The sequence below is a fragment of the Pelodiscus sinensis genome, chromosome 3, assembly GCF_049634645.1.
Source record: "Pelodiscus sinensis isolate JC-2024 chromosome 3, ASM4963464v1, whole genome shotgun sequence".
Lineage (NCBI taxonomy): Eukaryota > Metazoa > Chordata > Testudines > Trionychidae > Pelodiscus > Pelodiscus sinensis.
Window position 1 is genome coordinate 104,855,569 of NC_134713.1, and position 23,866 is coordinate 104,879,434.

The window sequence follows — 23,866 nt, forward strand, 5'->3', positions numbered from 1 at the left end:
GCACTGGACACCGTGTGCTCATGTATGTACATGTTCTGCCAGCAGCACGCACCCTGGAATAAAGGCATTGCAGAAAACTTGTGCCACACTTTCCAGAATGAGATATTGCTCTTTTGAAGAACAAGCTTCGTTAAACTCAGTTCTGATTTTAAAACTAACAAACAAACCTTAAAATAGGTTGAGCCTTCTGAGCTACAACCCACACACCTCCGCCTCCTATCCTGGTTTAAACAGGGCTCAGAGTGACAGACAAGCCCGTCCCTTTCTTAAAGGGACAGCTACTATGTCTAGGCTTACATAACCAAACTAAGGATGGTAAGTATTATGTAATTCACTAATCGAATAGTCGATGCATTTCATTAGTCAGTAGGGCAGTGCTGCCTCTTTGAAATGTTGCCATGATGTTTCAAAGCAGCAGTGCCGCAGGGAGCCTGGGGTCAGTTGGGGACTCTGCAGTGTCGTTTCAAATGGGCAGCTCCGCACAGCTAATCCTGGGCTCCATGCCCCTTTGAAATGCTGCCATTTCAGCTGTGTGGCGCTGCCTCCTTGAAATGTCACCACACCATTTCAAATCAGCAGTGCCACATGGAGCCCAGGACTCCCAGCTCTGTGAGGCACTGCTGCTTTGAAGTACTCCCCTTCCCCCCCCTTGTTGCCATTGAGAGAGGCAGCAAGGGGGGGGGACAACTAGTCAACTAATCAACTAGTCCTTGACATCCCTAAACCAAACTACTGCTCGCAAAAGCTCAAAATAAAATAAAACAAAACAAAACAACTCCAAGCAACTATTTGGACACCATTCAGAGTTACCTAAATAATATTAGACACCTAATAGAAACCATCTATTGCTCCATTCATGGGGAGGTCCTCCCACTTGTGAGTTCTACAGGACACTTTCACACACAGTAAATTTGTGCCATGAGGGAAAGTCCCAACTACCAATCCACAGCTGCATGTCCTTTCGCTGCAAAGGCAGCCAAGTGCAAACTAGATTCAGCACATCGTGCTTATCCCCGGTGCCTGGCTGAGTCCTAGGCAAATTAGAAAGCTGCGAATCCAGACCCTCCTCGCCACTTCAGGCTTGATTTAAGGGTGTTTTACTGATACCCCCAGCACTGGGCTGAGAAAGTGACAGTCTGAAGGGGGATGGCAGCATAGAGTGCGCTTGTACTGTGAAGGAAGGGAGGCAGCCAGAATTGTTTGGGAACAGCTCTGGGCTGCATTTACACCACGGAGCGTGAGAGGGCGCTGCCGGCCCAGAGTTAGAGAGAGCTTGGCGAAGCGCTGGGGAAGACACTGGGAGAAAGACCGAAGCAGCGGGCGGCTTCCCTAGCGCTCATAGTCACGGCCACAGAGACACCCAATGGCGGCGCAGAGCGCGACAGGCGGCTGCAGCATGGGATTCTCATCTCCTCTACCCCCAAATTCCTAGAGGAAAGTTTAGACCCCACAACTCCCCGTGAGCATGAAGCTGCGCCCTAGGCAAAGCGGATGAAACCCGCTAGCAAGCGCTGAACATCTCCCGGCTTCACGTTAGCTTCTAATTCCCGCTGCAGCTGCGGGGGGGGGGTCGGTAGCCGCTGCTTTGCGAAGGGCCGTGGGGGAGAAGGAGGGAACAGGGAAGGGAAGCAGCAGCAAGACCAGCTGGGGGCACGAACCCTGCACTTTCTCTGGCGCGCACAGATCTCAACCTGTTCCTTCTTCCAAGCCTGGGGCCAAGTTTGTTGCTGCTCCGGGGCTGAAGCAGACGCCCAAACGCTGCGAACAAGCCAGCCCAGGGGAGAGATTTCCCCAGCTGCAGCCCGTTATCCCGAGCACTCTGCTCCCTTCCCCGCCAGCAGCCGCGTTCACATCCCACGCAGAGCGCGGCAGGCTCTCAGCCGGGGCTGTTGCAAGGGGGGGATGACCTGCCCCGAAGTCCCTCTCCAGCCCCACCTCTGTTCCGGCAGTCCCGGGCCCCTGTCGCTGGAAAAGTACAGCAGCGCTGCTGAGTAGGGGATTGCCTCGGGCGGCCTTGCTTAGGGGCCCGCCCGTTGTCCGGTGGTTTGGAGCCGGGGGCTGCGAGAGAGCGCAGGAGGCAGGTGTGGGCAGTGCGCGCACAGACGAGGGGAGGAAACAGCAAGTGTTAGGAGGGGGAGAACACCCCCCCCACACACACACACACACACGTGTGCCCGGGATAAGGAGTAAATCTGCTCCCCTTGCTTTCTGGGCGGGGGAAGGAGACGAGTCCGCGGTGCGGTATCCCGGGAGCGGCGGTCACGCACACCCATCCAGGGAAGCCAAAACCCGCTAGAAACAAGAAGACAGCGGGGCCAGGCGAGTAACCTGCTGCCCCTCAGCTCAGTCCCCAAGAAGACAAACCGTAGCTGCTGCCGCCGCTCATGAATACACAAGGTAGGCGGGCCGCCTTGCTCACCCAAACAAACCCTCAGCAGCACCGCGTGCGGCTCCCTCTCCGACTGCTGCCTTTTTGGCGCTCGGCAGCTTCGCCTCCGCCCCTCCAACAGAGGCGCCCCCGGCCACCCGGTGTCTCAGTGCCATGCACGAGAAAGTTGGGAGCGGAGTGAAGGTGGGGGCTGGATGCTGAAGAGATTTTCCCCCTCCCCCAGGACTGCGCGGGGAAGGTGGGTTTAAAGGCGGAAGGGAGGAGAGGGAGGGTGGAAAACTGTTGAATTTCTGGGGTTTGCATTAGCGACGCGCCTTGGCTATCCCCGCGGAGATGAAAGAGAAGTGGGGAAAGTAACTCGGGAAAGTGAGCGGGCTTGTGCTCCAATCCGAGCGGCGCCTTTTGGGAAAGAAAAGGGAAAATAGAAAAGAAAAGGGAAAGCAGCGGCGTGCACGCCCTGTAGAGCGAGCTAGCGGACACATGCTGGGCGAGCGGGCAGGCTCGTACTCTTCTTCCTCAAGTCAACAAGGGTCGTTTTTTGAAAGAAGCAGCGCATAACAATCGGAGGTGCGCCGTGCAACAGGGGGGAGGGGGGAAGGAAGAGAGGAATGAAGTGGAAAAAATAAAATCAGGAGGAGGCGGAGAAAACACCGTGACAGCGAATTACTTCCAAAAAGAGAATGGATGTCTGTTGTGACCCAGGATCTTACGGGGTGCGCCCTTAAGCGTGTCCCCCCTTTCTCCAGCCCAAGTCTCCCTTCTTCGGTGGCACTGGCTCCTCTGCTTGGTTGTAGGAGGCAAGAAGCAGCGTCGGCTGCTGTTGTTACTGTTTCTTTGGAGATTTATTATTATTATTCCTGGGGGATGCTGGTTTCCAGACCTTGACTTGTGCAGGTTCCTCTTTTAATTGTATGGCAGATTTTGGCCTGCCGGTTGCTTGTTTTGCAAGAGGAGCAGAGAGGCGCCTGGCTTGGATGTAAAAAGTTGGAATTATCATTTTGCAGCGAACATGTGCACCAACATAGTCTATGAGTGGCTGAAGACCCTGCAGCTTTCACAATACGCGGAGTCCTTCGTCGATAATGGCTACGATGACCTGGAGGTTTGCAAGCAGATAGGGGACCCGGACCTGGATGCCATTGGGGTGTCGGTGCCCCATCACAGGCGCCGAATCCTGGAAGCAGTGGTGAGGTTGAAAGAGGAGGACGAGACCGCTGTTGGTCTCTATTTCACCTTGGAGCCTCAGCAACAGCAGGGCTCTTCCTCTCCCTCCCCAGAGATTTACACCAGCCACTTGGTGGAGCAGTATGAGGCTAAGTCCTGGCGGGATCCTAGCCCTCACCGTCGTCCGGGGAATCAGGGGACCTCCAGGAGCCAGAAACTTGGGCGCCGCAGCAGGGAGCTGGTGGTTTACCCCAAGCTGAAACTGAAAATCATGATTAGGGATAAACTCATCCGGGATGGGATCAACCTGAGCAAGCCCCCTTACTCCAACAAGGTAAGGGAGCCCTGTACCCGTGCCCTTCTCGCTGGCCCTTACACTTGAGCTCAGATCAATTACTGATGCATCACAGTCAGGAGTCCTAAACTTGTAAGAGGCAGGAGTTCAAGTATTTCCCATATTTATTTAGGCAGTGAAGTTGAAGAATTAGATGCAAATATTGGTTGACTCTGTTTGGATCTAGGTACCAAATCTGGGCATTTGCTTGAGTAACCTTGATTTGTGTTTGGGATTTGTTGGTACAATAGGTGCAGATAAACTTTTTTGCTACCCTAAATAGAGGGAGTTAAAGTAGTGGGGCCAAAAATTGGCGGAATGTAGCAGGATCCAAATGCTTGGTTTAGGTTTCTCTGGCGCTGTTGTGATGGGATGTGTCAAGATCTTGGTTTGGTTTTTTTTATTTATTATCTTAGTAAAATTGGTTAGACAATAGAGTCCACTTTTATCCTCCCTGTTTTTTCATTATGTCTGGGAATCCTAGGGATCATCCATATTGATGAAGGTGTCAGTGTCTGGTTGATATTTTATGACATGCCATGTAAAGATGCTAGAGAATAATTCTTTCTGTTGTTTTTTTATGTATTTATTAGACTTTTTTTGCGAACTAGAGAGTGGTATGATTATTTATCAACCATTCCAGGTGTAATTTAGTCTGTGCATAGAATTAACTCAACTTGGAAGGATTACAAAAGTGCAGTTCTTGGAAAAGTATGTTCCAATGTAGTGAAACCGCGTTCTGTGAAAACTGTGGCTATAACTGTGTTCCTTGAAAAAATGAAAATAGTAAAAGAAGGCAAGTTGCAGGTATATGTTACTTGGATTGCTTTAAACCTTTGATGTGTCTTTACTGAAAATATAAGAGAAATAAATACTCCATATTGTTAAGTGAAAAGGTCATTGTGTTGTTGTCTTTCACTGAACCTTTTTTAATGTAAGGGTTGTAGTGGATATTTACTTCACAGTTAAGAGAGAGGTCAGTGGTGAGTGCCCCCAGAGAATGTATTGGGACCAGTGGTAGTAAATGTCTTACTTAAAGTTTGGGGTTCTGATTTTCAGAAATACTGAGCACTTACAAATAAATGTGAACTGCATTAGAGTTGTGGGTGCTCAGTGCCTCTGAAAAGCTTTCATGGGGGGGGGGGGGGGGAGGAAATACTGGCAGCTAGTTTTGAAGTTTGCTGAAGAGCCTACATTGGGTTGGTTAGTAAAAGTAAAAATTACAGAGAATATTCCTATGAATGTAACCACCACAGGGATATTGGACATGGAGATATTAAGTGAAACTCAGCTGTTGTAAGTGTAAGCTAATGCGCAGTGTTAAGAGAGTCTAATTTTCTCATATATGGACTCTGAGCTTGTGGTGGAATAAAGCTGTGCTGTGGGGAATAAAGACTTCACAGATGTCAAAGATGGTTCAGTGAAGATGTTTGGCAAGGATGCAGCAGAAACAGTTCAAAACAGGCTGTCTTCGTGCATTTGAAAAGGAGTTGAAAATGAAATGCTATATCTCACAATATACAGCCTCATGTTAGGAGCTGTGTCCGGACTTGGTCAGCTCCTGTTAAAATGTAGTTGGAATTGAAAAGCTCCAGCTAAGGTCAATGTAGGTGGTAAGAGATATGTCCCAATTTACAGATGAGCAGAGATTGCTACAGCTAGCCTGGAAAGCAGTTACTGGAAAGGAGATTCGGTATTCTGAAGAGTATACGGATGACTTTATGATCATTCAGCTGCAGTAGAACATGCTAATGCTGAAAGGATTTTGGGGTTCAGTTCTTAAATTGATCACATGCTAGAGTCTAGAAGAAAGGTCTCACTTAGTATTGGACAGTTGGCTGGGTCTATTGTGGTGGTAGGGGTTTGTTTGTTGTTCCCCATGTTCATCTGAAAAATCAGGTATTGGCTGTTCCTTGAGGCAGCATACCAAATTGGATGGGTCAGTGGTATGGATCTGAGACGGGAAAGGTTGTATGAATTCTTGTATTGTGTGTAAATACATCATCTTCTGAAAACGTAACTGTGAGTTGGGTTTTTCTCTTGTAAAATTATGATTTGCCTGATTTTTCTTGTTTTCTAAACTGTCATCAAAAGTCTCTCTTTTTCACCCTCTTTTTTTTAATCTTTCACTTGAATCTAGAATTTCTAAGTAGTAGTCACAATGTCACTGGAGCTGCATGCTCTCCATTTCTGTAATTATGTTTTATTATTTACCAAAAGAACATTGAGAATAAGTTGTATCCTGGTATTTATGTAGCCTGTATCTTATCAAATAGATACAGTATATCTATGGTGCTGGAATGTTAAAATACTAAGATACAAATACATGTTATTACAAAAGTTCAAATCTCTGGCTGCTGTTTTTTCTAATTTATGTGTGATGGGTTCAGGCTAACTAGTTTGGGTCAAATCCTGCTCAACTTGTGCAAGTAGTATCAATGACTTTACTAGAAATACTTGTGTGATTAAGTCTGTAGGGTTTTAGCCTTAAATGCAACATACAGCAGTATATAGGAATGGGTGATAAACAGACTGACTGTCTTCAGTTTAAATTTTGTAACTTCATGTCAGCTTGTCTCACCAACTTATTTATTCTTGGATGATATTTTTAGAAGTAATAGAAAAATATCTTTATAAAGCAATACACAGCATATAACGTGAAAAGAAAGTGTAGAGTTAGTTACACATCATGTTGTTCCTAATGTCGTCCGTTACTGCAATTGGTTTTCACTATTCCCCTTGAACCATTTAAAGAAAATAATGCTGTGGTGTGTTATTCAATGGATGTTGTTCAGAGTATCAGAAAATAGCATGCTGCCTTATACCTACTTTGGAAATTGACTTATTATGACAGCAGAACTTTTCTTGGAAATTTATTACTTTAGAAGAAAATCTCTTGTGCCTGTAGCGAAATTTGTGCTATATATATTTTTTTGTAGACGATACTGTATACAGAGTCTGCATTTCAGAAAAAATTTCAAGAATCATCTTCTAAGCTAAGCGTACAATTTGCTGCACAAGTAATAAAACAAAACTTGTCAACTTTTACTGCTTATTTATTGCATATATTCATCCAGAGCATATATTCATCCAAAGGTGTGCCAATCTGAGAGTAAATATGCTCTGGTGAATAGAACACTCACCATTAGGCAATCTGAGGACTTTTCACATCAGTGTTTATTCTGCTACGTGATTTAGTGCAAGTCAAAGTGTTTTGTCATCTATGGGTGGAAAATGCTGTATAAGAATATATTTATTTTTGGTTTTCTATTTGTTTCCTGAGAATATCTACTGCTTCCATTAAACATGGTTTTGGGAGGACTTCGAGCATCAAATTTTATGCAGGTTGTCTTTTAGGAATTTATTTTTAAATGTTTCTGGGAATTGGAAAAATCACTGCCACCTCTAGTTTGTGTCCTTTAGCTTTCTTTAGTGAACTGTGGACCTGGATGACCCTAATTGAATATATATCTTAGATAGGAATGTAGGGATGAGGCCATGTAGAGATATCATTTGCATATTTTAGGTTTTTTTTTCTGGTGAGGTATGCTCATCAGTAGAGAGAAACAATCTGGCTGCTATTTCTTTTGACTCTGAACTAACAATGTGTAGTCCCAAATTAAAAGTATTTGTCATTACTACTTGGCATAATTTAATATGACTTGCTTTAAGAAGAATGAATTTTGAATTCAAGCTGTTTGCCTAGGGGGATCTCAGACACCTCGGAGCATCGTTATAGTGTATTTACATGGGAGTTAGAGCAAGACAGCACTTTTTCTATTTTTTTAAAGAGATAAACTGACTGAGGAAACCTTCACAAAAGCGCAATTTTGGCTCTTGACAATAGTGCTCTTGCATTTTGAAAGTGTTTTCAAGTCTCCTGTATCTGACTGATCATATGCAGAAATCACAGGTATCAGTGAGATTTTAAAGAGTTGGTAGATTTCTCATTTACATTTGGACTCAGTCCTGCAGTTGCTTTATACATGGAGGTCTCACTGAGATCAATGGGAGCTCCATGTATGGGATTGCTGTAGAGTAGAGCAATTGATTTGTGTGAAAACAATGTTGCTGGCTTAAAAAAAAAATTCAGAGAAATCTTTCTTTCCATAGAATTCACATCTGCAATTTTTAATTATCTTCTTTTCTGATAGATGAGGGGATTACAGGTGATGCAAAGCAACTATTGGGAAATGAGTCTCATGGTGAAAAGGAGCCGAAAGGAATTAAAATGCTGGAATCCATTAAGGCAGTCCCCGGGTTACATGGATCCGACTTACATCAGCTCCCTGCTTACAAACGGGGTGAGGCAACTCCGCACTAGCTGCTTCCCCCCAGCAGACCAGGGAGACGCGAAGCTAGCACCCCCCCTCTCCCCAGCAGGCCAGGGAGACGCGGAGCGGCTTTTCTCAGCAGACACCTCAGCTTGAGAATAAAGGACTGAGGGAAGTGAGGTGTGGGAGAATAAAACTGAGCTCTGGAGATATGTTTGGCTAGAGTTTTCCCTACAATATGTACCAGTTCCGACTTTCATACAAATTCAACTTAAGAACAAACCTACAGTCCCTATCTTGTATGTAACCCGGGGACTGCCTGTATATATTCATGAAATGAAGCATGGTATTGACTTACCTTGCCTATCTTATCTCTGGCTCAAAATACCAGAAGCAGAGTGTGAAAGGAATCTGCCTTATGAAAAATAGGAAGGAAAAGTGAAAAGTAACTTTTTTTTTCAGGAACAAGTGAGCAGAATAAAAATTTCATTGCGGGGTCTCCAAAATGAAGAGGCGATGCATATCTTCTCCAGGGAGGAGGAAGAGTGTTAGCAACCAAATCAGATTAACAAAGCTAAGGTCCTAGTTGCTTTATTTAAACACTTTTGATGAGCTCAGAGCAAAGCAGACTATTTCAACACTCTGAGGAGTAGTGGTAGTGCAGATTTTTTTTTAGCCTATATCTAATCTAAAGTCTATGGACAACCCTTCTTAATTGCTACTAAAATGTTACTGTGGTATGGGACAGGGAGTCACCACTTCTGTCAATATAAAAACAAGTGACAATATATAACTATGGAACATGTCAAGAGCAATTAAGTATTCTATTTATCTTATATATAGCTTAAGTGACATCTAATAGTATAGTGAAATTTCATTACTGCTTCTAATTGAAATGAAAGACCTGACCTGTTCTTGATGAACTTTATTCAATTTTTCTTCCACTCAGAATTCCAAGTACATACAAAATACATTTGGTAAAGCCATAAATACATTAAAAATAACCCCAGAAATTAAGATGATTTGCTTAGCAGCAATAAACTTGTACTGATGTAGATTTCAGTATTTATTAGAGAGAGTTCTCATAAAACCATGTACTGTGACATAGGCTTGTGTGACCTTTTCTTAATTCTCAATATGGTTCCAGACTACTCATTTTCAGTATGCTTGGAAAGTGTATACTAAAATTAACATTACATCTGAGGTCATAACACTGGGAGTGCATGCAAATGTTCAAAATGGATAAACTGGATTCAAAGGAGCATCTCTGAAGACATCTACCCATGTCTCTCTCCAAAGTTTAAGGTGTATGTTAAGAAAATTCTTCAGTTACGCTATCCTATAATTAGGTTTGTCAACTAACTACTGTGATATTGGTTTCTATATGTTTACAGCCTGGATATTAGATCAGAAATAAGTTTACTATCTAAAATATTCAGTATTCTCTAACTACTCTCTGGGGCCTGTAACAGAAAATTTGGTCAATGCTTTATAAAGAAACAAATGCAGTACGGTGTTGCGCTTTGCAGAAGTGGCAACCCTCACTCATCTTGTTGCTTTGAATGTTGCAGTAGAATGTTACAAAATATATCTTAGGGCAGGAAATCTAAAACTTTATTACACCGTGGCCCTCTTCTGACCCAACCTCCGCCTCCCCCTTTAAAAAAACCCAGCCAACCAAACACTATGTGATCCTAGAATGGGGACTGAAGCTTGAGTCCTGCCACCCCAAACAGGGAAGTCAAAGGCAAAACCTGAGCCCCATCCCCCTGAGCCTTAGGTGGGGGGTCTGTACCCTGAGCCTCACCACACAGGGCTAAAGCCTTTGGCAAATCTAATGACAGCCTTGGCAATCTCATTAAAATGGAATCAGAACCCCAAAGTGGCATCCCAACTAGGGATGTTAAATTTTGACTAATCAGCTAATGGAGTACTTGATGGACTTTTCCACTGACTACTCAATTTACTCAGTAAGGGGGGGCACTTGCTATCCCGGCTGCACTTCTGCCTTTTAAATGTAGCAAGAGCCTTCCGGGGCTCTTGCTACATTTAAAAAGCAGAGGCACAGCCAGGAACCGAGGGTAAGCAGGGACTCAGCAGTGGGGAACCCAGGGCGAGTGGGGACTTAAGCAGTCCCTGCTTGCACTGTTTCTCTTGCTGTACCTCCGCCTCTTCTGCCCTGCCCCCGCAGAGATGGTGCTGGAGGGAATGGGCTTTTAAGCTGGCTTCCCCCAGCACCAGTTCCTGCTCCTTCCCCCCTCCCTCGCCTAGAAGCAACTAGTCAAGTAATGACTCAACTACGCAATAAGCCTAGACTTAGCGGGTAGTTGACTAGTCTCTTACATCCCTAATCCCAACCTGCAGTTTGAGAACCACTGCCTTAAGGAAAGCTGCCCATTGACAAATATAGTAATGCATTAAGTGGTAACAGTATTTTCATGGCAATAAATTAACAAAGCTGAATGCAATATTTATGAAATGGAAAAGAAACCACTGAAATTTCCTGTTGGCGCGTGCGTGTGTGTGTGTAAGAATGTATCCAATATACCACCTCAAATATAGGAAACTAGACTACGAACCATACTTCATAGAATTACAGCAAACATACTGGAAAAAATGCTGACTTTTCCTTCCTATCCTACTATACTATCAAGGTAACAAGTTACAGTATATGAGTATGTAGTACCATATTGTACTATGAATTTAGCTTATTTCTCAATATTGATCAACAGTCTTAGGCCTGTAGTAGCTTTTAAAATGTTTTAGTCTTTGTGCTACAGGGTAGGGGACCTGGATAGGGTACCTCAAGGTTAGGTGGGGCATGAAAAAGTGGAAGTACTAATTCTGCAGCATGCTATCTCCTTTACTTCAATCCTATGGTCATCCTAGTGCATCCATAATGGGTTCTGTGGAGCAGGATAGGAAGACCTACGGATAGTTCTGTACTATGCAGGGGTAGGGAACCCTTTTTGAGTCAGGGGCCGCTGACCCACAGAAAAATCAGTTAGGGGCTGCACACAAGTAAGAAGCAAAAAACCTCACCCTCTCAAAAAAAAAAATTGACATGACCCCTGACTGAGGAGAAAGACACTACCCCCCATTTCTCTTGTACACCAGGACTAGAGAGGCCCAGCGTACTAGATTTTGTGTGCTCCAGCCCCTCAGGGGGGCTGCAGCACCAACACAGGCTCCTCAGTTCTTGGGAAAAGGGACCTTGAGCCTTGGGGGCCAGATCCAGGTAAGCCAGAGGCTGGATGCATCCCCCGGGCCTGAGGTTCTCCATTCCAGCTATATGGCATCATTTCCATTTTCCCTATGTCTCAGGGATGTACCTAATTTAAAAAAAAAAAAAACTAGCCCCATCAGAGGGAAGGAATGGAAAACATGTACTTTAACGTGAAGGTGGTGAGTGTGAAACCCAGGCTCTGCTGAAGTCAGTGGGAATTTTCCCACTGATTTCAGTGAAGCAAGGAATTTACCCTAAGGCTCAATATGCGTTCAGAGATCTGTCTGAATCCCGGAATATATACATTTTAGAGGGTACAAATCTCCTACCTGTTCTGTAAATCTCTGTATCTGGTTATAATAATTCAGAGGTATAGTCCTCACAACATTTGTGATATAAAAACCCTAACAAAATTAACAAATATTTCTAAATTTGGATAACCATCAATGTCCAATCCTCAGGAGCACTGACACTCTCAGGACATAGTAGTTCCATCTTTTTTTTATTGAGATCTGTTAGGCAGCCCCATTATCAACACACAAGTTCACCAAATTCTGCATATTGGTCATCCAGTCTTAGCCAATGCCATTTCCTTTCTTTTGGCAGAAGTCCTTCTCAATATTGGTGCCCAGGAGAAGATAGAAATAATATGTATATAAAACTTATCATTTTGGATTTCCCCATTTAAAGGATGAACCTTCTTCCCACCCTTGAGCCCCTCAGCTCTGATAAGCCTATTGTAATGGAACTGTGGGGTTTAGTACAAAAGAAAAATAGGAACAAATATTTTTATTTACTACAGTAATAAGATTGTGGAGAAACATGGATCATCCAGAGTACAGATGGAAATTGCCACCCAAGGGTTTGGGTTTGTTGTTGGTAGCAGGAATTTACTAAGACATTGTACTTTTTTCTCAAGGTATAGTTAACACATAATGTAAATTAGAAGAGTAGATAGGAATTATTCTGGCAGTGCAAATTATCTCATTTAGAGGGAGCTTCAGGAGGCAAACTATTTCCCTGCTGCCTGTGACTGACAACTCTGGTCCTGCCCCTAAGCTGCAAGCTGGAAAGAACCTGTTATAATGGATCTGTGAACCTTATTACGTCAAGAAGGGATATTTTCAGATATGCACTGATAAATTTTCTTATTTCTCTCCCCTGTGAACTGTTTTCTCAGATACAGGAGAATTTAGCACCTTAATTTTTCAGTCACTATAGTATATAATAATAGTTATAGTAAAGAGGAAATTTGTATTAAACAATTTGATTTGGTGATTAAAAAGCTTTAACTTTTAGAATCTCAATTTATACGCTTATTAAATAATTGCCCATGCCCCACATTCTTACACCTTCTCTAATTTCCTGCTACTGTGACCATTTAAATTGACAAAAATAAAAAAGCTTACAAATAAATCAGCGTATTAATCAAAACTATAAAAAATGAGTTCTGCCAAGTCTATGCATATAGGAACTGAAGGAAATTACAGGGTCAGTTCTAAGCTGAGGCATATCCATGTGCCTCACTGTATTTCTTGAAATGTGCAGTAGGAGATTTTTCAGCAGACAGGAATATTATTTGTCACAGATTGGAAACGAATATGTAATATCCCTTACTTAAGATTTACTTACTGTTTTGGGAGCCCTACTATGCCAGGGAGAAAGGAATGAGCTAAGAATAGGTTGGTAACAATAACTGTTGAAATGTCCTGTATTGTCTGTTTAAATTAGACCCTTTGCTCTGTTTTTAACATAGCTATCTGGTTCAGTTTCTGTGTCTAGGATAATATGACATTTTACACTGATACCCTTATCTTGACAAATGTGATGTACTATATACTGGGATCTCCATTTATTACAATAGTGTGGCAGTATGATGTTCACATTGCCATGTTATTTTAAAAACGGTTTGAAACGGGAAGTGGTACAGGGGCAAACCATCTCCTACACTGCTGCTATGCTGGAATGCAAGATGAACTAACCTGAAATAATTTTTATATTGAAGGTTGTTAGTACAGTATAGTAACATGTTACTTGCAGTCACTAAAAGGTTTATATTATTCAGATAGGATACCAGAGAGAAATCTGTCATTTATCTGCTGATCCTCTACTGTTGACCGTTTCAGTGGGAACGGGGAGTAGAAACTGTCAGTCATTTGGGAGTTGAGTAGTTAGGATTGTTCCTCAGTCTAAAAATGCTGGTCAGATGAGACGAGAGTCAAAATTACAGATGATTAAAAAAACACAACAAAAACCAGTCAATCACGTGTTGTCTTGCTTATCTTGATGGACGCTATTAATGTTCAAGGATAGGGGTCTTTCAGTGTGTCTCCCTGTCAGATTTGGGGGGCCAAATTCAATGGGCTTGAGACCATAAGTCCAGGGGAATTTTTCCAGTGCCTATAGTTGGAACCAAGATTTGGCCTACAGCATTCAAACTCAAATCTGGTAACCAGCATATTCCAACCAACTGCAGTTACTGTGCTGGGGCACGGGGATGATAATGGTAGCAACAACAACAAAAACCACTGACTACCAATTCTGAAAGGTCTGAAACACTTAAATATCAGCACCTCAAGTTGCATGAAGAAGAAAAGAAAACAGCATGGCAGTGTCTTCCCCATATTCCATATGTTCACACCAGGATGGACTGATTTAAATCAAAGTGATATAAATCATGATTTTAAATAATTGATTTTAATTGTTTTGCATCTTCAACTTTTATTCATTTTTCTTAAATAAAAGTTTGACTTTCTTTGGTTAATAACCATGCAACTGGTTGATTAACAAATAAATACAGCCATGGCACTTCTTTTTGCTAGCCAGAAAGATGTGCTCTGTGTAGACATGGTGCATATACAGGAATTTACATTTCACTGCTTTTGGAGGGTGTGCTTTGTACTCCTGCCAGAGCCCCAGGTCTGTGGAGCTGTCATCTCCTGCCATGGCCCCCGAGCCTGAGGAACTTGGGGCCTGAGGAGTTCTGTACCTCCACCAGTTAGTGCTCTGCCCCTGCTTTCCCTGACTTGTGAATGCCCTTGATTGATACACATTTATTTAAGCTACCGTATGTCTTAAATTTTTGTTAGATTTTTTTTTTTTACTCGTGATTTGTATAAAGTGTGTATTGGATAGAAATTCAACTAAAAGAAGTATTTTTATTTAAAAATAGATGAGCTCGATCCATAAGGAAGTTTATCAAACCATGGTTCGCATTGAAAGCAAATTGATTTACTAAACAAAGGACTAATTCTCTATAAGTGAACTGAACTGATTGTTTCTGGTCACAATGTATGTTAGGATTTTAGAGTTAGTAGATTTCACCCTTTCACAGCAAGTGGTGTGGTTTTTTTTTTTTTTAAGTTCTTGAAAAGGAAGAGAGAAACCAGATTTCCTGCATTTTCAACTCTCACAAGGCTTCTTTGAACAAACTATCATTGAACTGCAATAAAGAAAATATTGACTGTGCCCCTGCAGAAGAGGCCACTGTTGTAAAAAGCTTGTTTAGCAGCTCAACAAACTCTGGTTCCAGGTGCTTATCGGTAGGGATGTAAAATCCTGTTTTAATTGGTTAAATGTGAAAGTTTAACTGGTTAGCCAATTAAAAGGAGGGACACTCCAGCCCAGCTGAGCAGGAGCAGCCCCTGCCTGCGAAGTGCCTGGGCCTGCTACAGATGGAGGTGACTCCAGACACCCAGAGCAGGCCCTACCAATGACTTGCCAGGGCTGCTGTGGACACGCTCTGTTCTGCGCATCTGGCCCATAGTGGGTGGGGAGTTGCTCCAGCCCTTACACGTTAACTAGAACAAGTAAGCATTATCAGATAAATGTGTAGCTTACCAACTAACCTTTCACATCCCTAATAGTAAGTGACTGTCTTCCAAGTTCAGTGCTTTGACTTCCTTTAATATTTGGCAGTAAACATATTACTCTAATATGATTTATTTGTAGTTAAATTATTGTGATGGTTTATAACAAGTTTAGGCCTTAATACTTCTTGTCAATTTCAAATTATATTTTAAGTAGTTTTATTTTAAAAGTGCATTTAATTTAAATACATACTTATTTAAATAAATATGATTTTTACTCTGTCTCCTCTGCACTCTCACACCATAGTTCTCACTTTTATAAACACATGAATAAGTTTCTACAAAGTTAGCATTGGAGAGTTTGATTGAAGTCTCTTAAGTAACAGTTGAGAGTGGAGGTGTGCTAATGCTATCTGAAAAGCCAGAAGCAGTGAGACATCTGATATAATCCAGGACCTGTGAAGCAGTTTAAATTGCACAATCCTCCAAATACTTCCCTTTACTGACAAGGATTGTCTTTGTTTTATTGATGTTGAGTCACAGGTCGAAGTAGGGAAGTCAGATATGTGGCATTAGGGAGATCATTATTGGACTTCAGTGTCCTCTTCTGGTGACAATGTTTTTTTAAAAAAGGATGTTAAATTGGAAAACAATGTTCAAAAAACAGCTACAACTATAAATCAAGATAAGTTTTAAATTTCTTAGCTTTTTAAATTAGAATTCTAAGAAATTACACAGCAGTTACAGAGTTTCAAAAGTTAAGAAATTTTCCACCATCCTCTAGTAAGAAATGCTTGCTTTGTACCAAGATATCTAGTGGCAATGTATTAACTAGTCCTGACTCTGTGCATGGATGAGTCTCCCTGTTGTAAAGTTGCAAGTTCCATCTGCAGATCCCATGATTAGTCCAGCAAAGTCTCTTCCGTATTCAATAGAAAATATCAGAAGAAAGTGCCATAGGACTGGCAATACTTACCCTTGGGAATAGCTATTCAAGGTGCCTGTGTATCTGTTCTGATAACACTTCTAAAATACATTTGAGAGACATTAGGAGAATCAGGGCCCTTTAATGTTATGCTGTGGTTACTCTTTAATCCCAGCCTCCATGGATCAAATTCCATCCGTTGCTGCAGGCCATACTTCACAAGCAACTCAATTTAAAACTCTTCCTCATGGAAGAGCCATGGGATTAATAAAAAGAAAACCTAGAAGAGGCAATTGTTCCACAAAAGAACAGTCAAGAAAGGTCTGAGAATCTTGTCATACTTAACTATTAGCATGCCAAAAAACAGAAGACATTTAAAATGGTTAGGAAATATGGTTGAAATGAATGGTTCTGAGGAATCAAGAAAACAGAGGCAATTCTTTTCAACCAGTTTATCCTGTTCAATAGAAATTGTCAGACTCTCCGTATGAGGCTCAAAGAGGGGGGAGGCTGTTTTCAAATGGAGGATTTTTAATTTCTTATGTACGATGTTAAAAATTATTTACTCCTCAGAGATTAAGTTGGAAGAGGAAGAAATTGAAAAGGATACAGTTAAATATTTTCCATCTAGTTCTAAAATATAAACCTGCTTCATTTCATGCAGGCAAAAACAAGAAATTATAAAATGGCAATGGGCTCTTTGACAAAAAGCACAAGATAGATGTAACTTCTCTTTCTAAAATGGAAGTGGTACTTCCTCAGACTCCTGTCGCTAGGCTGCAGCCTGGGGTTCATTCAGGCCAGAGCTCCCCAGGTTTACCCTGCCTTTCCCCAGCACTGGTCTGTCCAAAGTACCCCCTGCTAGCAGGCAGGTAGGTCCCTTTCACTCCAGAACAGGAATGAGATTGAGCTCCCTTTACTTACCTACCCTTCTTATAGGGCCTAGTCTAGCCTTGTTTGGCTGTCTCCTGATTGGCTCGCACCCCTCTTTAGTTAATTTGTGGTATTATTTGTTAATGACATCGTGCTCGTCTTCAGAGACCGAGGTAATCTATTCTTAAAACAAGTATAGAACAGACAGTAACAGAGCAATTCTCTCTACTCCATCCTACCTATACACCAGAAAAGATGATCAAATGCCTAAGTAATATACAAGTTTTAAATAGAAAAGTAGTCTGCAAGCAAATCTCTGTGTGTTTTGAGAGGATAGTTCATACATCTGTGTCCTTCTAGTCTTTGGCATTTCTGCTTAGATGACCAGAAAAAGTTCTGATTTTATATAGGTTGAAATTTCTGTGCATTACTGTTTGGCTGCGTCTAGACTGGCATGATTTTGCAGAAATACTTGTAACGGAAAAGTTTTTCCGTTACAAGTATTTCCGCAAAAGAGTGTCTAGATTGGCACGGATGCTTTTGCAAAAGTGCTTTTGAAAGCATCTGTGCCCAGTATAGACGTGCTTTTGCGCAAGAAAGCGCCGATGCCCAGTTTAGCCATTGGGCTTTCTTGTGCAAAAAATTAAGGTGCCTGTCTACACTGGCCCTCTTGTGCAAATATTCTTGCGCAAGAGGGCTTATCCCTAAGTGAGCGCGTCAAAGTATTGCCGCAAGAAGCACTGATTTCTTACATTAGAACGTCAGTGCTCTTGCGCAAATTCAAGCGGCCAGTGTAGACAGCTGGCAAGTTTTTGCGCAAAAGCGACTGCTTTTTTGCAAAATCTTGCCAGTCTAGATGCACCCTTTGTGTTTTATTGTTTTATCTATTGTAATAGCTTTGTATTTAAATACATCAACATTTGTGTGTTCATACTTCAACTTCAAATACAGACAATAATTTGATTCTGTTATCACATAGATAGGGATGATATTATGAGGATATCGGAAGGTTTGCATAAATAAGCAAATACTACTGATTTTTTTTAAATATGCTGAATTAACTCCATTCATTTTTTTGGCCCTTTTGTAATATGAAACTGATAGACATTTAGAGAACATTTGTTGTTCTGTTGTTGTTCATGTTTAGAGGGAAGAACAGTATGTCTTCTATGAAGAATGTATTGCTATTGTTTAAACTGTTTAATTTATTACAGTGATGTTGTATTAATAACTTTTGAAACTTTTTTCTGCTTTAAATAATTATTTGAATTACAAGTAGCATGTTTATGGTGAGCAGTACACTGTAAGACCACTGTCACAGGTGCACATGTTTTATGTTACCAGGTTCTAGGGCATAATGTTAGTGGGAGAGAACTTTGATTACTGTGGTTTATTCATCTGCATTTCTTTAGCAATATAAAATGTATCACAACACTGATCATGTTAAAATGTGATTTCTGCATTACACATACGTAGCCAGAATTGATTAAATAAAGAAAACTGTGCTAACCACAGATGTGCCTCAAATGTTTTCCCCCTTCATTAACTAAATTTCCATTTGTCAGATGATGTCCATATGCTTAATCATTGATATACCTGGCTGTTTCATTAATTACCATTGTTAGAAAATACGGTAGGCGTTAGACACAGATAGTGTTGTGTTACAGAAATATGTGTGTATGCTTTCAACAGGAGAAATTAATATGTTTTTGTTTTATCTTTATATTATTATTAAAAATAATCTATTTCAAAGAAGTTTGAAAGTGAGAATATGTGACTGATTGAAATGCTTCTCTATCAGACTGGACTCCCCCTTAAACACCAGTTTGATGTATCAGGTAAGACTACTGTGGCTTCAGAGTTAAGTGCTACCTATTAATCTTGCCTCCCTCCTGTGGTAAGATTTTCAAAACCAGGGGGAAAGCTGCTCTAATCTATTTTTGGTATTTGAAACCTGACCCTTTATCATTGAAGTTGATAGAAGTTTCTCCATTGATTTTATTGGGAACAGGCTGCACAGCACTAGTCAATCTATTGTCACTGTGCTAAATGTAATAATGTAGAATTGCATAACATTGTCCAAAGACATGATTGTGGATGCTGCTGCTTGTCCCGTCCCCCCTCCAGTCTGTGAGGCTTTGCTTAGTATTTTAAAAATGTATGAATGAAATGTATTAGTCCCTAGTTACATGAATTTGTCTCTGGAAGAAGGCTTAAGTCTTCTCACATTTCTTTGAAAAATGAGTTCTCTTCAGGGTGTCAGAACAAGAGATGTGCTGCATACTGAGAAGCTGTCGCTCCTCTTGCATTATGAGATTAGCAAGGCCCTTTTCTCATCCCACATTTTTTTTTTTCTTCAAAAAGATCACTTCACAGAATTGTTGACCAGCATGCTGTCAAACTGTGTGCCATGGCTGTGGCTGCTTTAATATTTTTGGTTGTAATGTAAGGGAGCCAGTGAGTGGAAAAATTACATGCAAAGAATGTTCAAGGGACTATGTCATGAAAGCCGTTCATAAAAGACTATATGCAAAAATGCTGGCAACTGCATCTTGGTTATTTACTGTCACTGGGCAATTTTTCTTCTTGCAGGAATGGGAAAACCTTTTTCTGTCATGGAGGCCTCTGACAAAATAATTAGCTGCATGTCACAGACCGCCCCACAGGGTGAGAGGGGAAGGGCTGGGGCTTTCCTTACGCTCTAGGATGGAGCCAGAAATAAGGGTTGGGATGTGGGAGGGTTTGGATGTGGGAGGGTTGTGGGCTCTGGCTAGGCGCCACTTACTCAGGCGGCTGTGGGTCAGGTGGCACAGGGACTGAAGCAAGCTCCCCCCTGCCCTGGCCCCATGCCATCCCTGGAAGCAGCCATAATGGGGCCAGATTGCTCTGAGCTATGTGCACTAGTCCTACTCTCAGGCGCCACCTCCACTGCTCCTATTGGCTGCTCCTATTGACAGTAGGACCTTGTGGGGGTGCCTGTGGGCAGTAGCAGGCGCATGTGAACTCTCACAGCTGAGCTTCCCTGATCGCCCCTGCACTTATGGGCCACAGGAACAGCCAGCCAGCCTGACACACCCACAGCAGGACTAGCTTGCTCTTCTGACTCCATCCCAGGGGCTGCTCCAAGCGTCGGGGCTTCTGGCCTGCAGCGCATATACTTGCAAAGGACTAGGTGAAATTAAGCATGGGGCCAGAGGTTCCCACACCCTGGCATAAAACATAACATAAGTCCCATGTCTTAGCAGCTGCTTTCTAATTTTCAGGCTTCTGTTTAGGACAGGGCTACTCAATATGCATGCAGCCTGTGGCCCATTTGTTTGCGGCCCATGGTCAGTTTGGGTTTACGCAGGTGTCAACATGTGGCCTGTGGGTGGCATCCTTTAAACATTGCCTCCATTGGCATCCTTTGCCGGCAAGCCATCTTCCAGGCAGGGTGAGCATTGAAAGATACAAGCGGACAGGCTGGCTGGAACAGACAGGTACAGGGTGTTGGCATTTTAGGCCCCACGGAAGAGGTGCCAGGAGTGACAGGGGTGACAGGGCATTGTGTGAAAGAAGCTATTTGCATATATATTTGCATGTATATGCAACCACACTTTAAGTTGCAGTCCTCAGCATGTGCTGTAAGTATCATTGATTCCCCGAGGGCTTTCAAAGTTGAGTAGCCCTGGTTTAGGATATTTTTACTTATTTAGAACGTACAGGGGCAGCCTGTGACCATAGGCAGACTCGGCGGTTGCCAGTGGCGCTGCTGGCCCGGGATGCCCGATGATGATGTCATGGGGTGCCCGATGATGACGTCACGGGCGCCCGGGTGCCCGATGATTATGTCATGGCCATTGACGGCTGTGCAGGTGGGGGTGCTGATCGCGCCTTCCGCCCGGGGCGCCAGCTGCCACAGCTGGTCTCAGGCCGCTCCTGAGAACATAGTATGCATTGTGGTCAGCCAGACTGTTCTCAGGTGAAGACACTGTGAGTCAAACAAAGTCTAGCAAACTAGGATGAGACACTTCAGTATGTCTTTTGAACTTAAACATCAGAGATCACTAGATCAAAAATAGATGATGATGATAAAATGTCTACAGGTGATTTTGACAGTGATGGACTGTTCAAAGAACCAACCCTGGCAGCTTCACTGAATTGTCCTCATATGAACAAGGAAATGTCACATGATTTAAAACAATACATTTTAATTAATCAGATTTTTTTACATTTATTTTAATATTTTAATGATGCATAACTTAAAAAAACTAAAGACACTATTTTTTTCTATTTGCACCAATTCATTTCCCATTACAAGCCAGTATTTGGGGACTGAAAGGGTAGTGCAGGAAGGAGGGTTTTGTTTTCCATTATGAGCTGCAGAACTGTGTGTTAATGTTTCCATAACATGGTGTCAGGATTTTCCTGTTGCCCCATCCTGTTAAGAGGTGTTGGAACACTACAGGTGAATTAGTGCTATCTCACTTGGGCAGGAATGGGTCACTGTACCTCACTCTAACTTGCTCTTCGGTAGAGAGAGCGAGAGCCTGAGGGATTAAATAGTATGAAAAGCTAAGCTTGAAGAAAAGGCATATGCTAAGATAAAGAAACTATAAGAGCAGCAAGCCTTGAGGAGGCTGAGAGTTAACATTGTATTATTTTGGAATTATGTACTTTCAGGAGAGATGACTTTTTGACTCTAAAATGTGATGGTGGATTTTGTTTGGAGACGGGTAATTCTGGCCCACTGACTTGTCCTTTCAGTGCCAAGTGGAAAATTTGTCAGACATTAGAGCTAAAACATTCACATTTCCTCTTTATTAGTAATGTGGTGATAGAGTATTCTTTGGCAGGAGGCCATTTAACTGTTTTCTCTCCAGAGTTTCTGGTTTATTGCAAGAGTGGCAGATATAATTTGAGACCTTATGGGTTTCATACTTATTTACACTAATGCCACTTTACATCACTCTAGGATTGTAAAAGCATCTTAGTGGAGGCATTTACTTTAAGGCCCATATTCACGCCCAGAGCAATATAAAGTGGTATTAATGACATGTAAATGAGAATTGGGCCCTTAGGTTCCCAAGTATTGTTAGGGGTTTTCAAATGCTGGAAAACTGGAACAGGCTTGTTTCCTTAGATTAGCTTTGCATTTAAATCACAGAGATGGATGTTGTTGGCAGCTAGTACCTGAAAGAGATGTAAAGGATGGGGGAAAAATCTTCTGTAATTTTATGGAACCTCCTTGTCCATGGATGGTACTACATAAAATCATGTCAATTGTTTATCCTAGCTTTGGTAATACAGGTTTCCCTCAATATGCCTAACCTGTCACCAAGAAGGTATCACCTCAAGGTATTTAAGAGTGTTTCATTGACATGAAATTATTGGCCTCTTTGCTGAGACAATCAAGAAACATTTCAATTGTTTCAGTAGCTTTTTGTAACAGGGATACTTGTCCGAGGAATGTGACCACCAAGTTGTTTCAGATAGGCCACCACAGAGCTATGATATAGTAACAACTTTCAGTTGTTTTCACCACAAATCTGAGCTGGATTTTGAACTGCTCACTTGATAGGTTGGGTAACTACCTGCTTATTACAGTAAAAGCTGTTATCCTGCATGTTAGTGGAATGGCAGGGGTACTGGCTAATCAAATATTCAGGCTAACTGAGAGTTATACCTTCCCAATGGAAGACCAGTTTGCAGAGACTTAGAATACAATAAAATGATTAAAGTATAAAATAGTATGTAAGTACTCGCCAATCCAATAATAGTGCTGCACTGCAGAGTGGTTGGTCTCTTGAAGCACTTAGGTAAAGTTTTCTGTACAGGCAGTCCCCGGGTTACGTACAAGATAGGGACTGTAGGTTTGTTCTTAAGTTGAATCTGTATGTAAGTCGGAACTGGCGTCAGCCGCTGCTGAAACTGATCAGCGGCTGATTCCAGGAAGCCTGGGGCAGAGCAACTCTGCCTCGGGCTTCCTGTAGTCAGCCGCTGGTCAGTTTCAGCAGCGGCTGATTTGGGGACGCCTGGGGCAGAGCAGCTGGGGTGCTGCTGGGTTGCTCCAGTAGCGCGGCTCCTCGGCGCTACTGGAGCAACCCAGCAGCACCCCAGCTGCTCTGCCCCAGGCGTCCTGATTCAGCCGCTGCTGAAACTGACCAGCAGCGGCTGAATCAGGACTCCTGGGGCAGAGCAGCTGGGGTGCTGCCGGGTTGGTCCGGAGCAGCGCTGCGGGACCAACCCGGCAGCCCCCAGCTGCTCTACCCCAGGGGTAGGCAAGAAAATCGTTGTCTGCTGGGGGGGGGGGGACACTAGCTGCGCCCCTCCCCCCCAGCAGACCAGGGAGACGGGGGTGGGGACACCCAAGTCCTCCACGGCTTTGCTCCGTCTCCCTGGTCTGCTGACCTGGGCGACACGGAGCAAAGCCGCAGAGCACGCGGGCAGTGGGAGAGTCCAGGCGCGCCGCGCTGTCCCACTGCTGGCGTGCTCCAAGGCTTTGCTCCCCATCTCCCTGGTCTGCTGGTCAGACCAGGGAGACGGGGAGCAAAGCCTTGGAGCACGCCCGCAGCAGGACAGCCCGGGCGCGCTTGAGCTGTCCCCCTGCGGGCGTGCTCTGCGGCTTTGCTCCCCGTCTCCCTGGTCTGCAGGGAGACGGGGAGCAAAGCCTTGGAGCACGCCTGCAGCGGGACAGCCCAGGCGTGCCTGGGCTGTCCCGCTGCCGGCTTCCCCCGTGGCTTTGCAAAGCTGCGGGGGAAGCCGGCAGCGGGACAGCCCAGGTGCGCCTGGGCTGCCCCGCAGCCTCAGCCCCTCCGCGGCTTTGCAAAGCCGTGGGGGAAGCCGGCAGCGGGACAGCCCAGGCGCACCTGGGCTGCCCGGCTGCCCGAGCC

At 43.3% G+C, this 23,866-nt stretch overlaps 1 protein-coding gene across 4 annotated transcripts in view; it reads left to right on the forward strand.

Annotated features, from left to right (window-relative positions):
* The first annotated feature begins 564 nt into the window (after positions 1 to 564).
* The window catches only part of SASH1 (SAM and SH3 domain containing 1), an 843,335-nt gene continuing 820,033 nt past the window's right edge, over positions 565 to 23,866 (forward strand). Inside the window, exon 1 of one of the 4 annotated variants that reach the window (XM_075924399.1) lies at positions 565 to 3,887. In XM_075924399.1, the coding sequence (XP_075780514.1) occupies positions 3,399 to 3,887 (489 nt within the window). In that variant the 5' untranslated portion in view covers positions 565 to 3,398. The remainder of the gene's footprint in view (positions 3,888 to 23,866) is intronic. The other 3 variants (XM_075924398.1, XM_075924397.1, XM_075924386.1) reach the window with 3 other exon arrangements.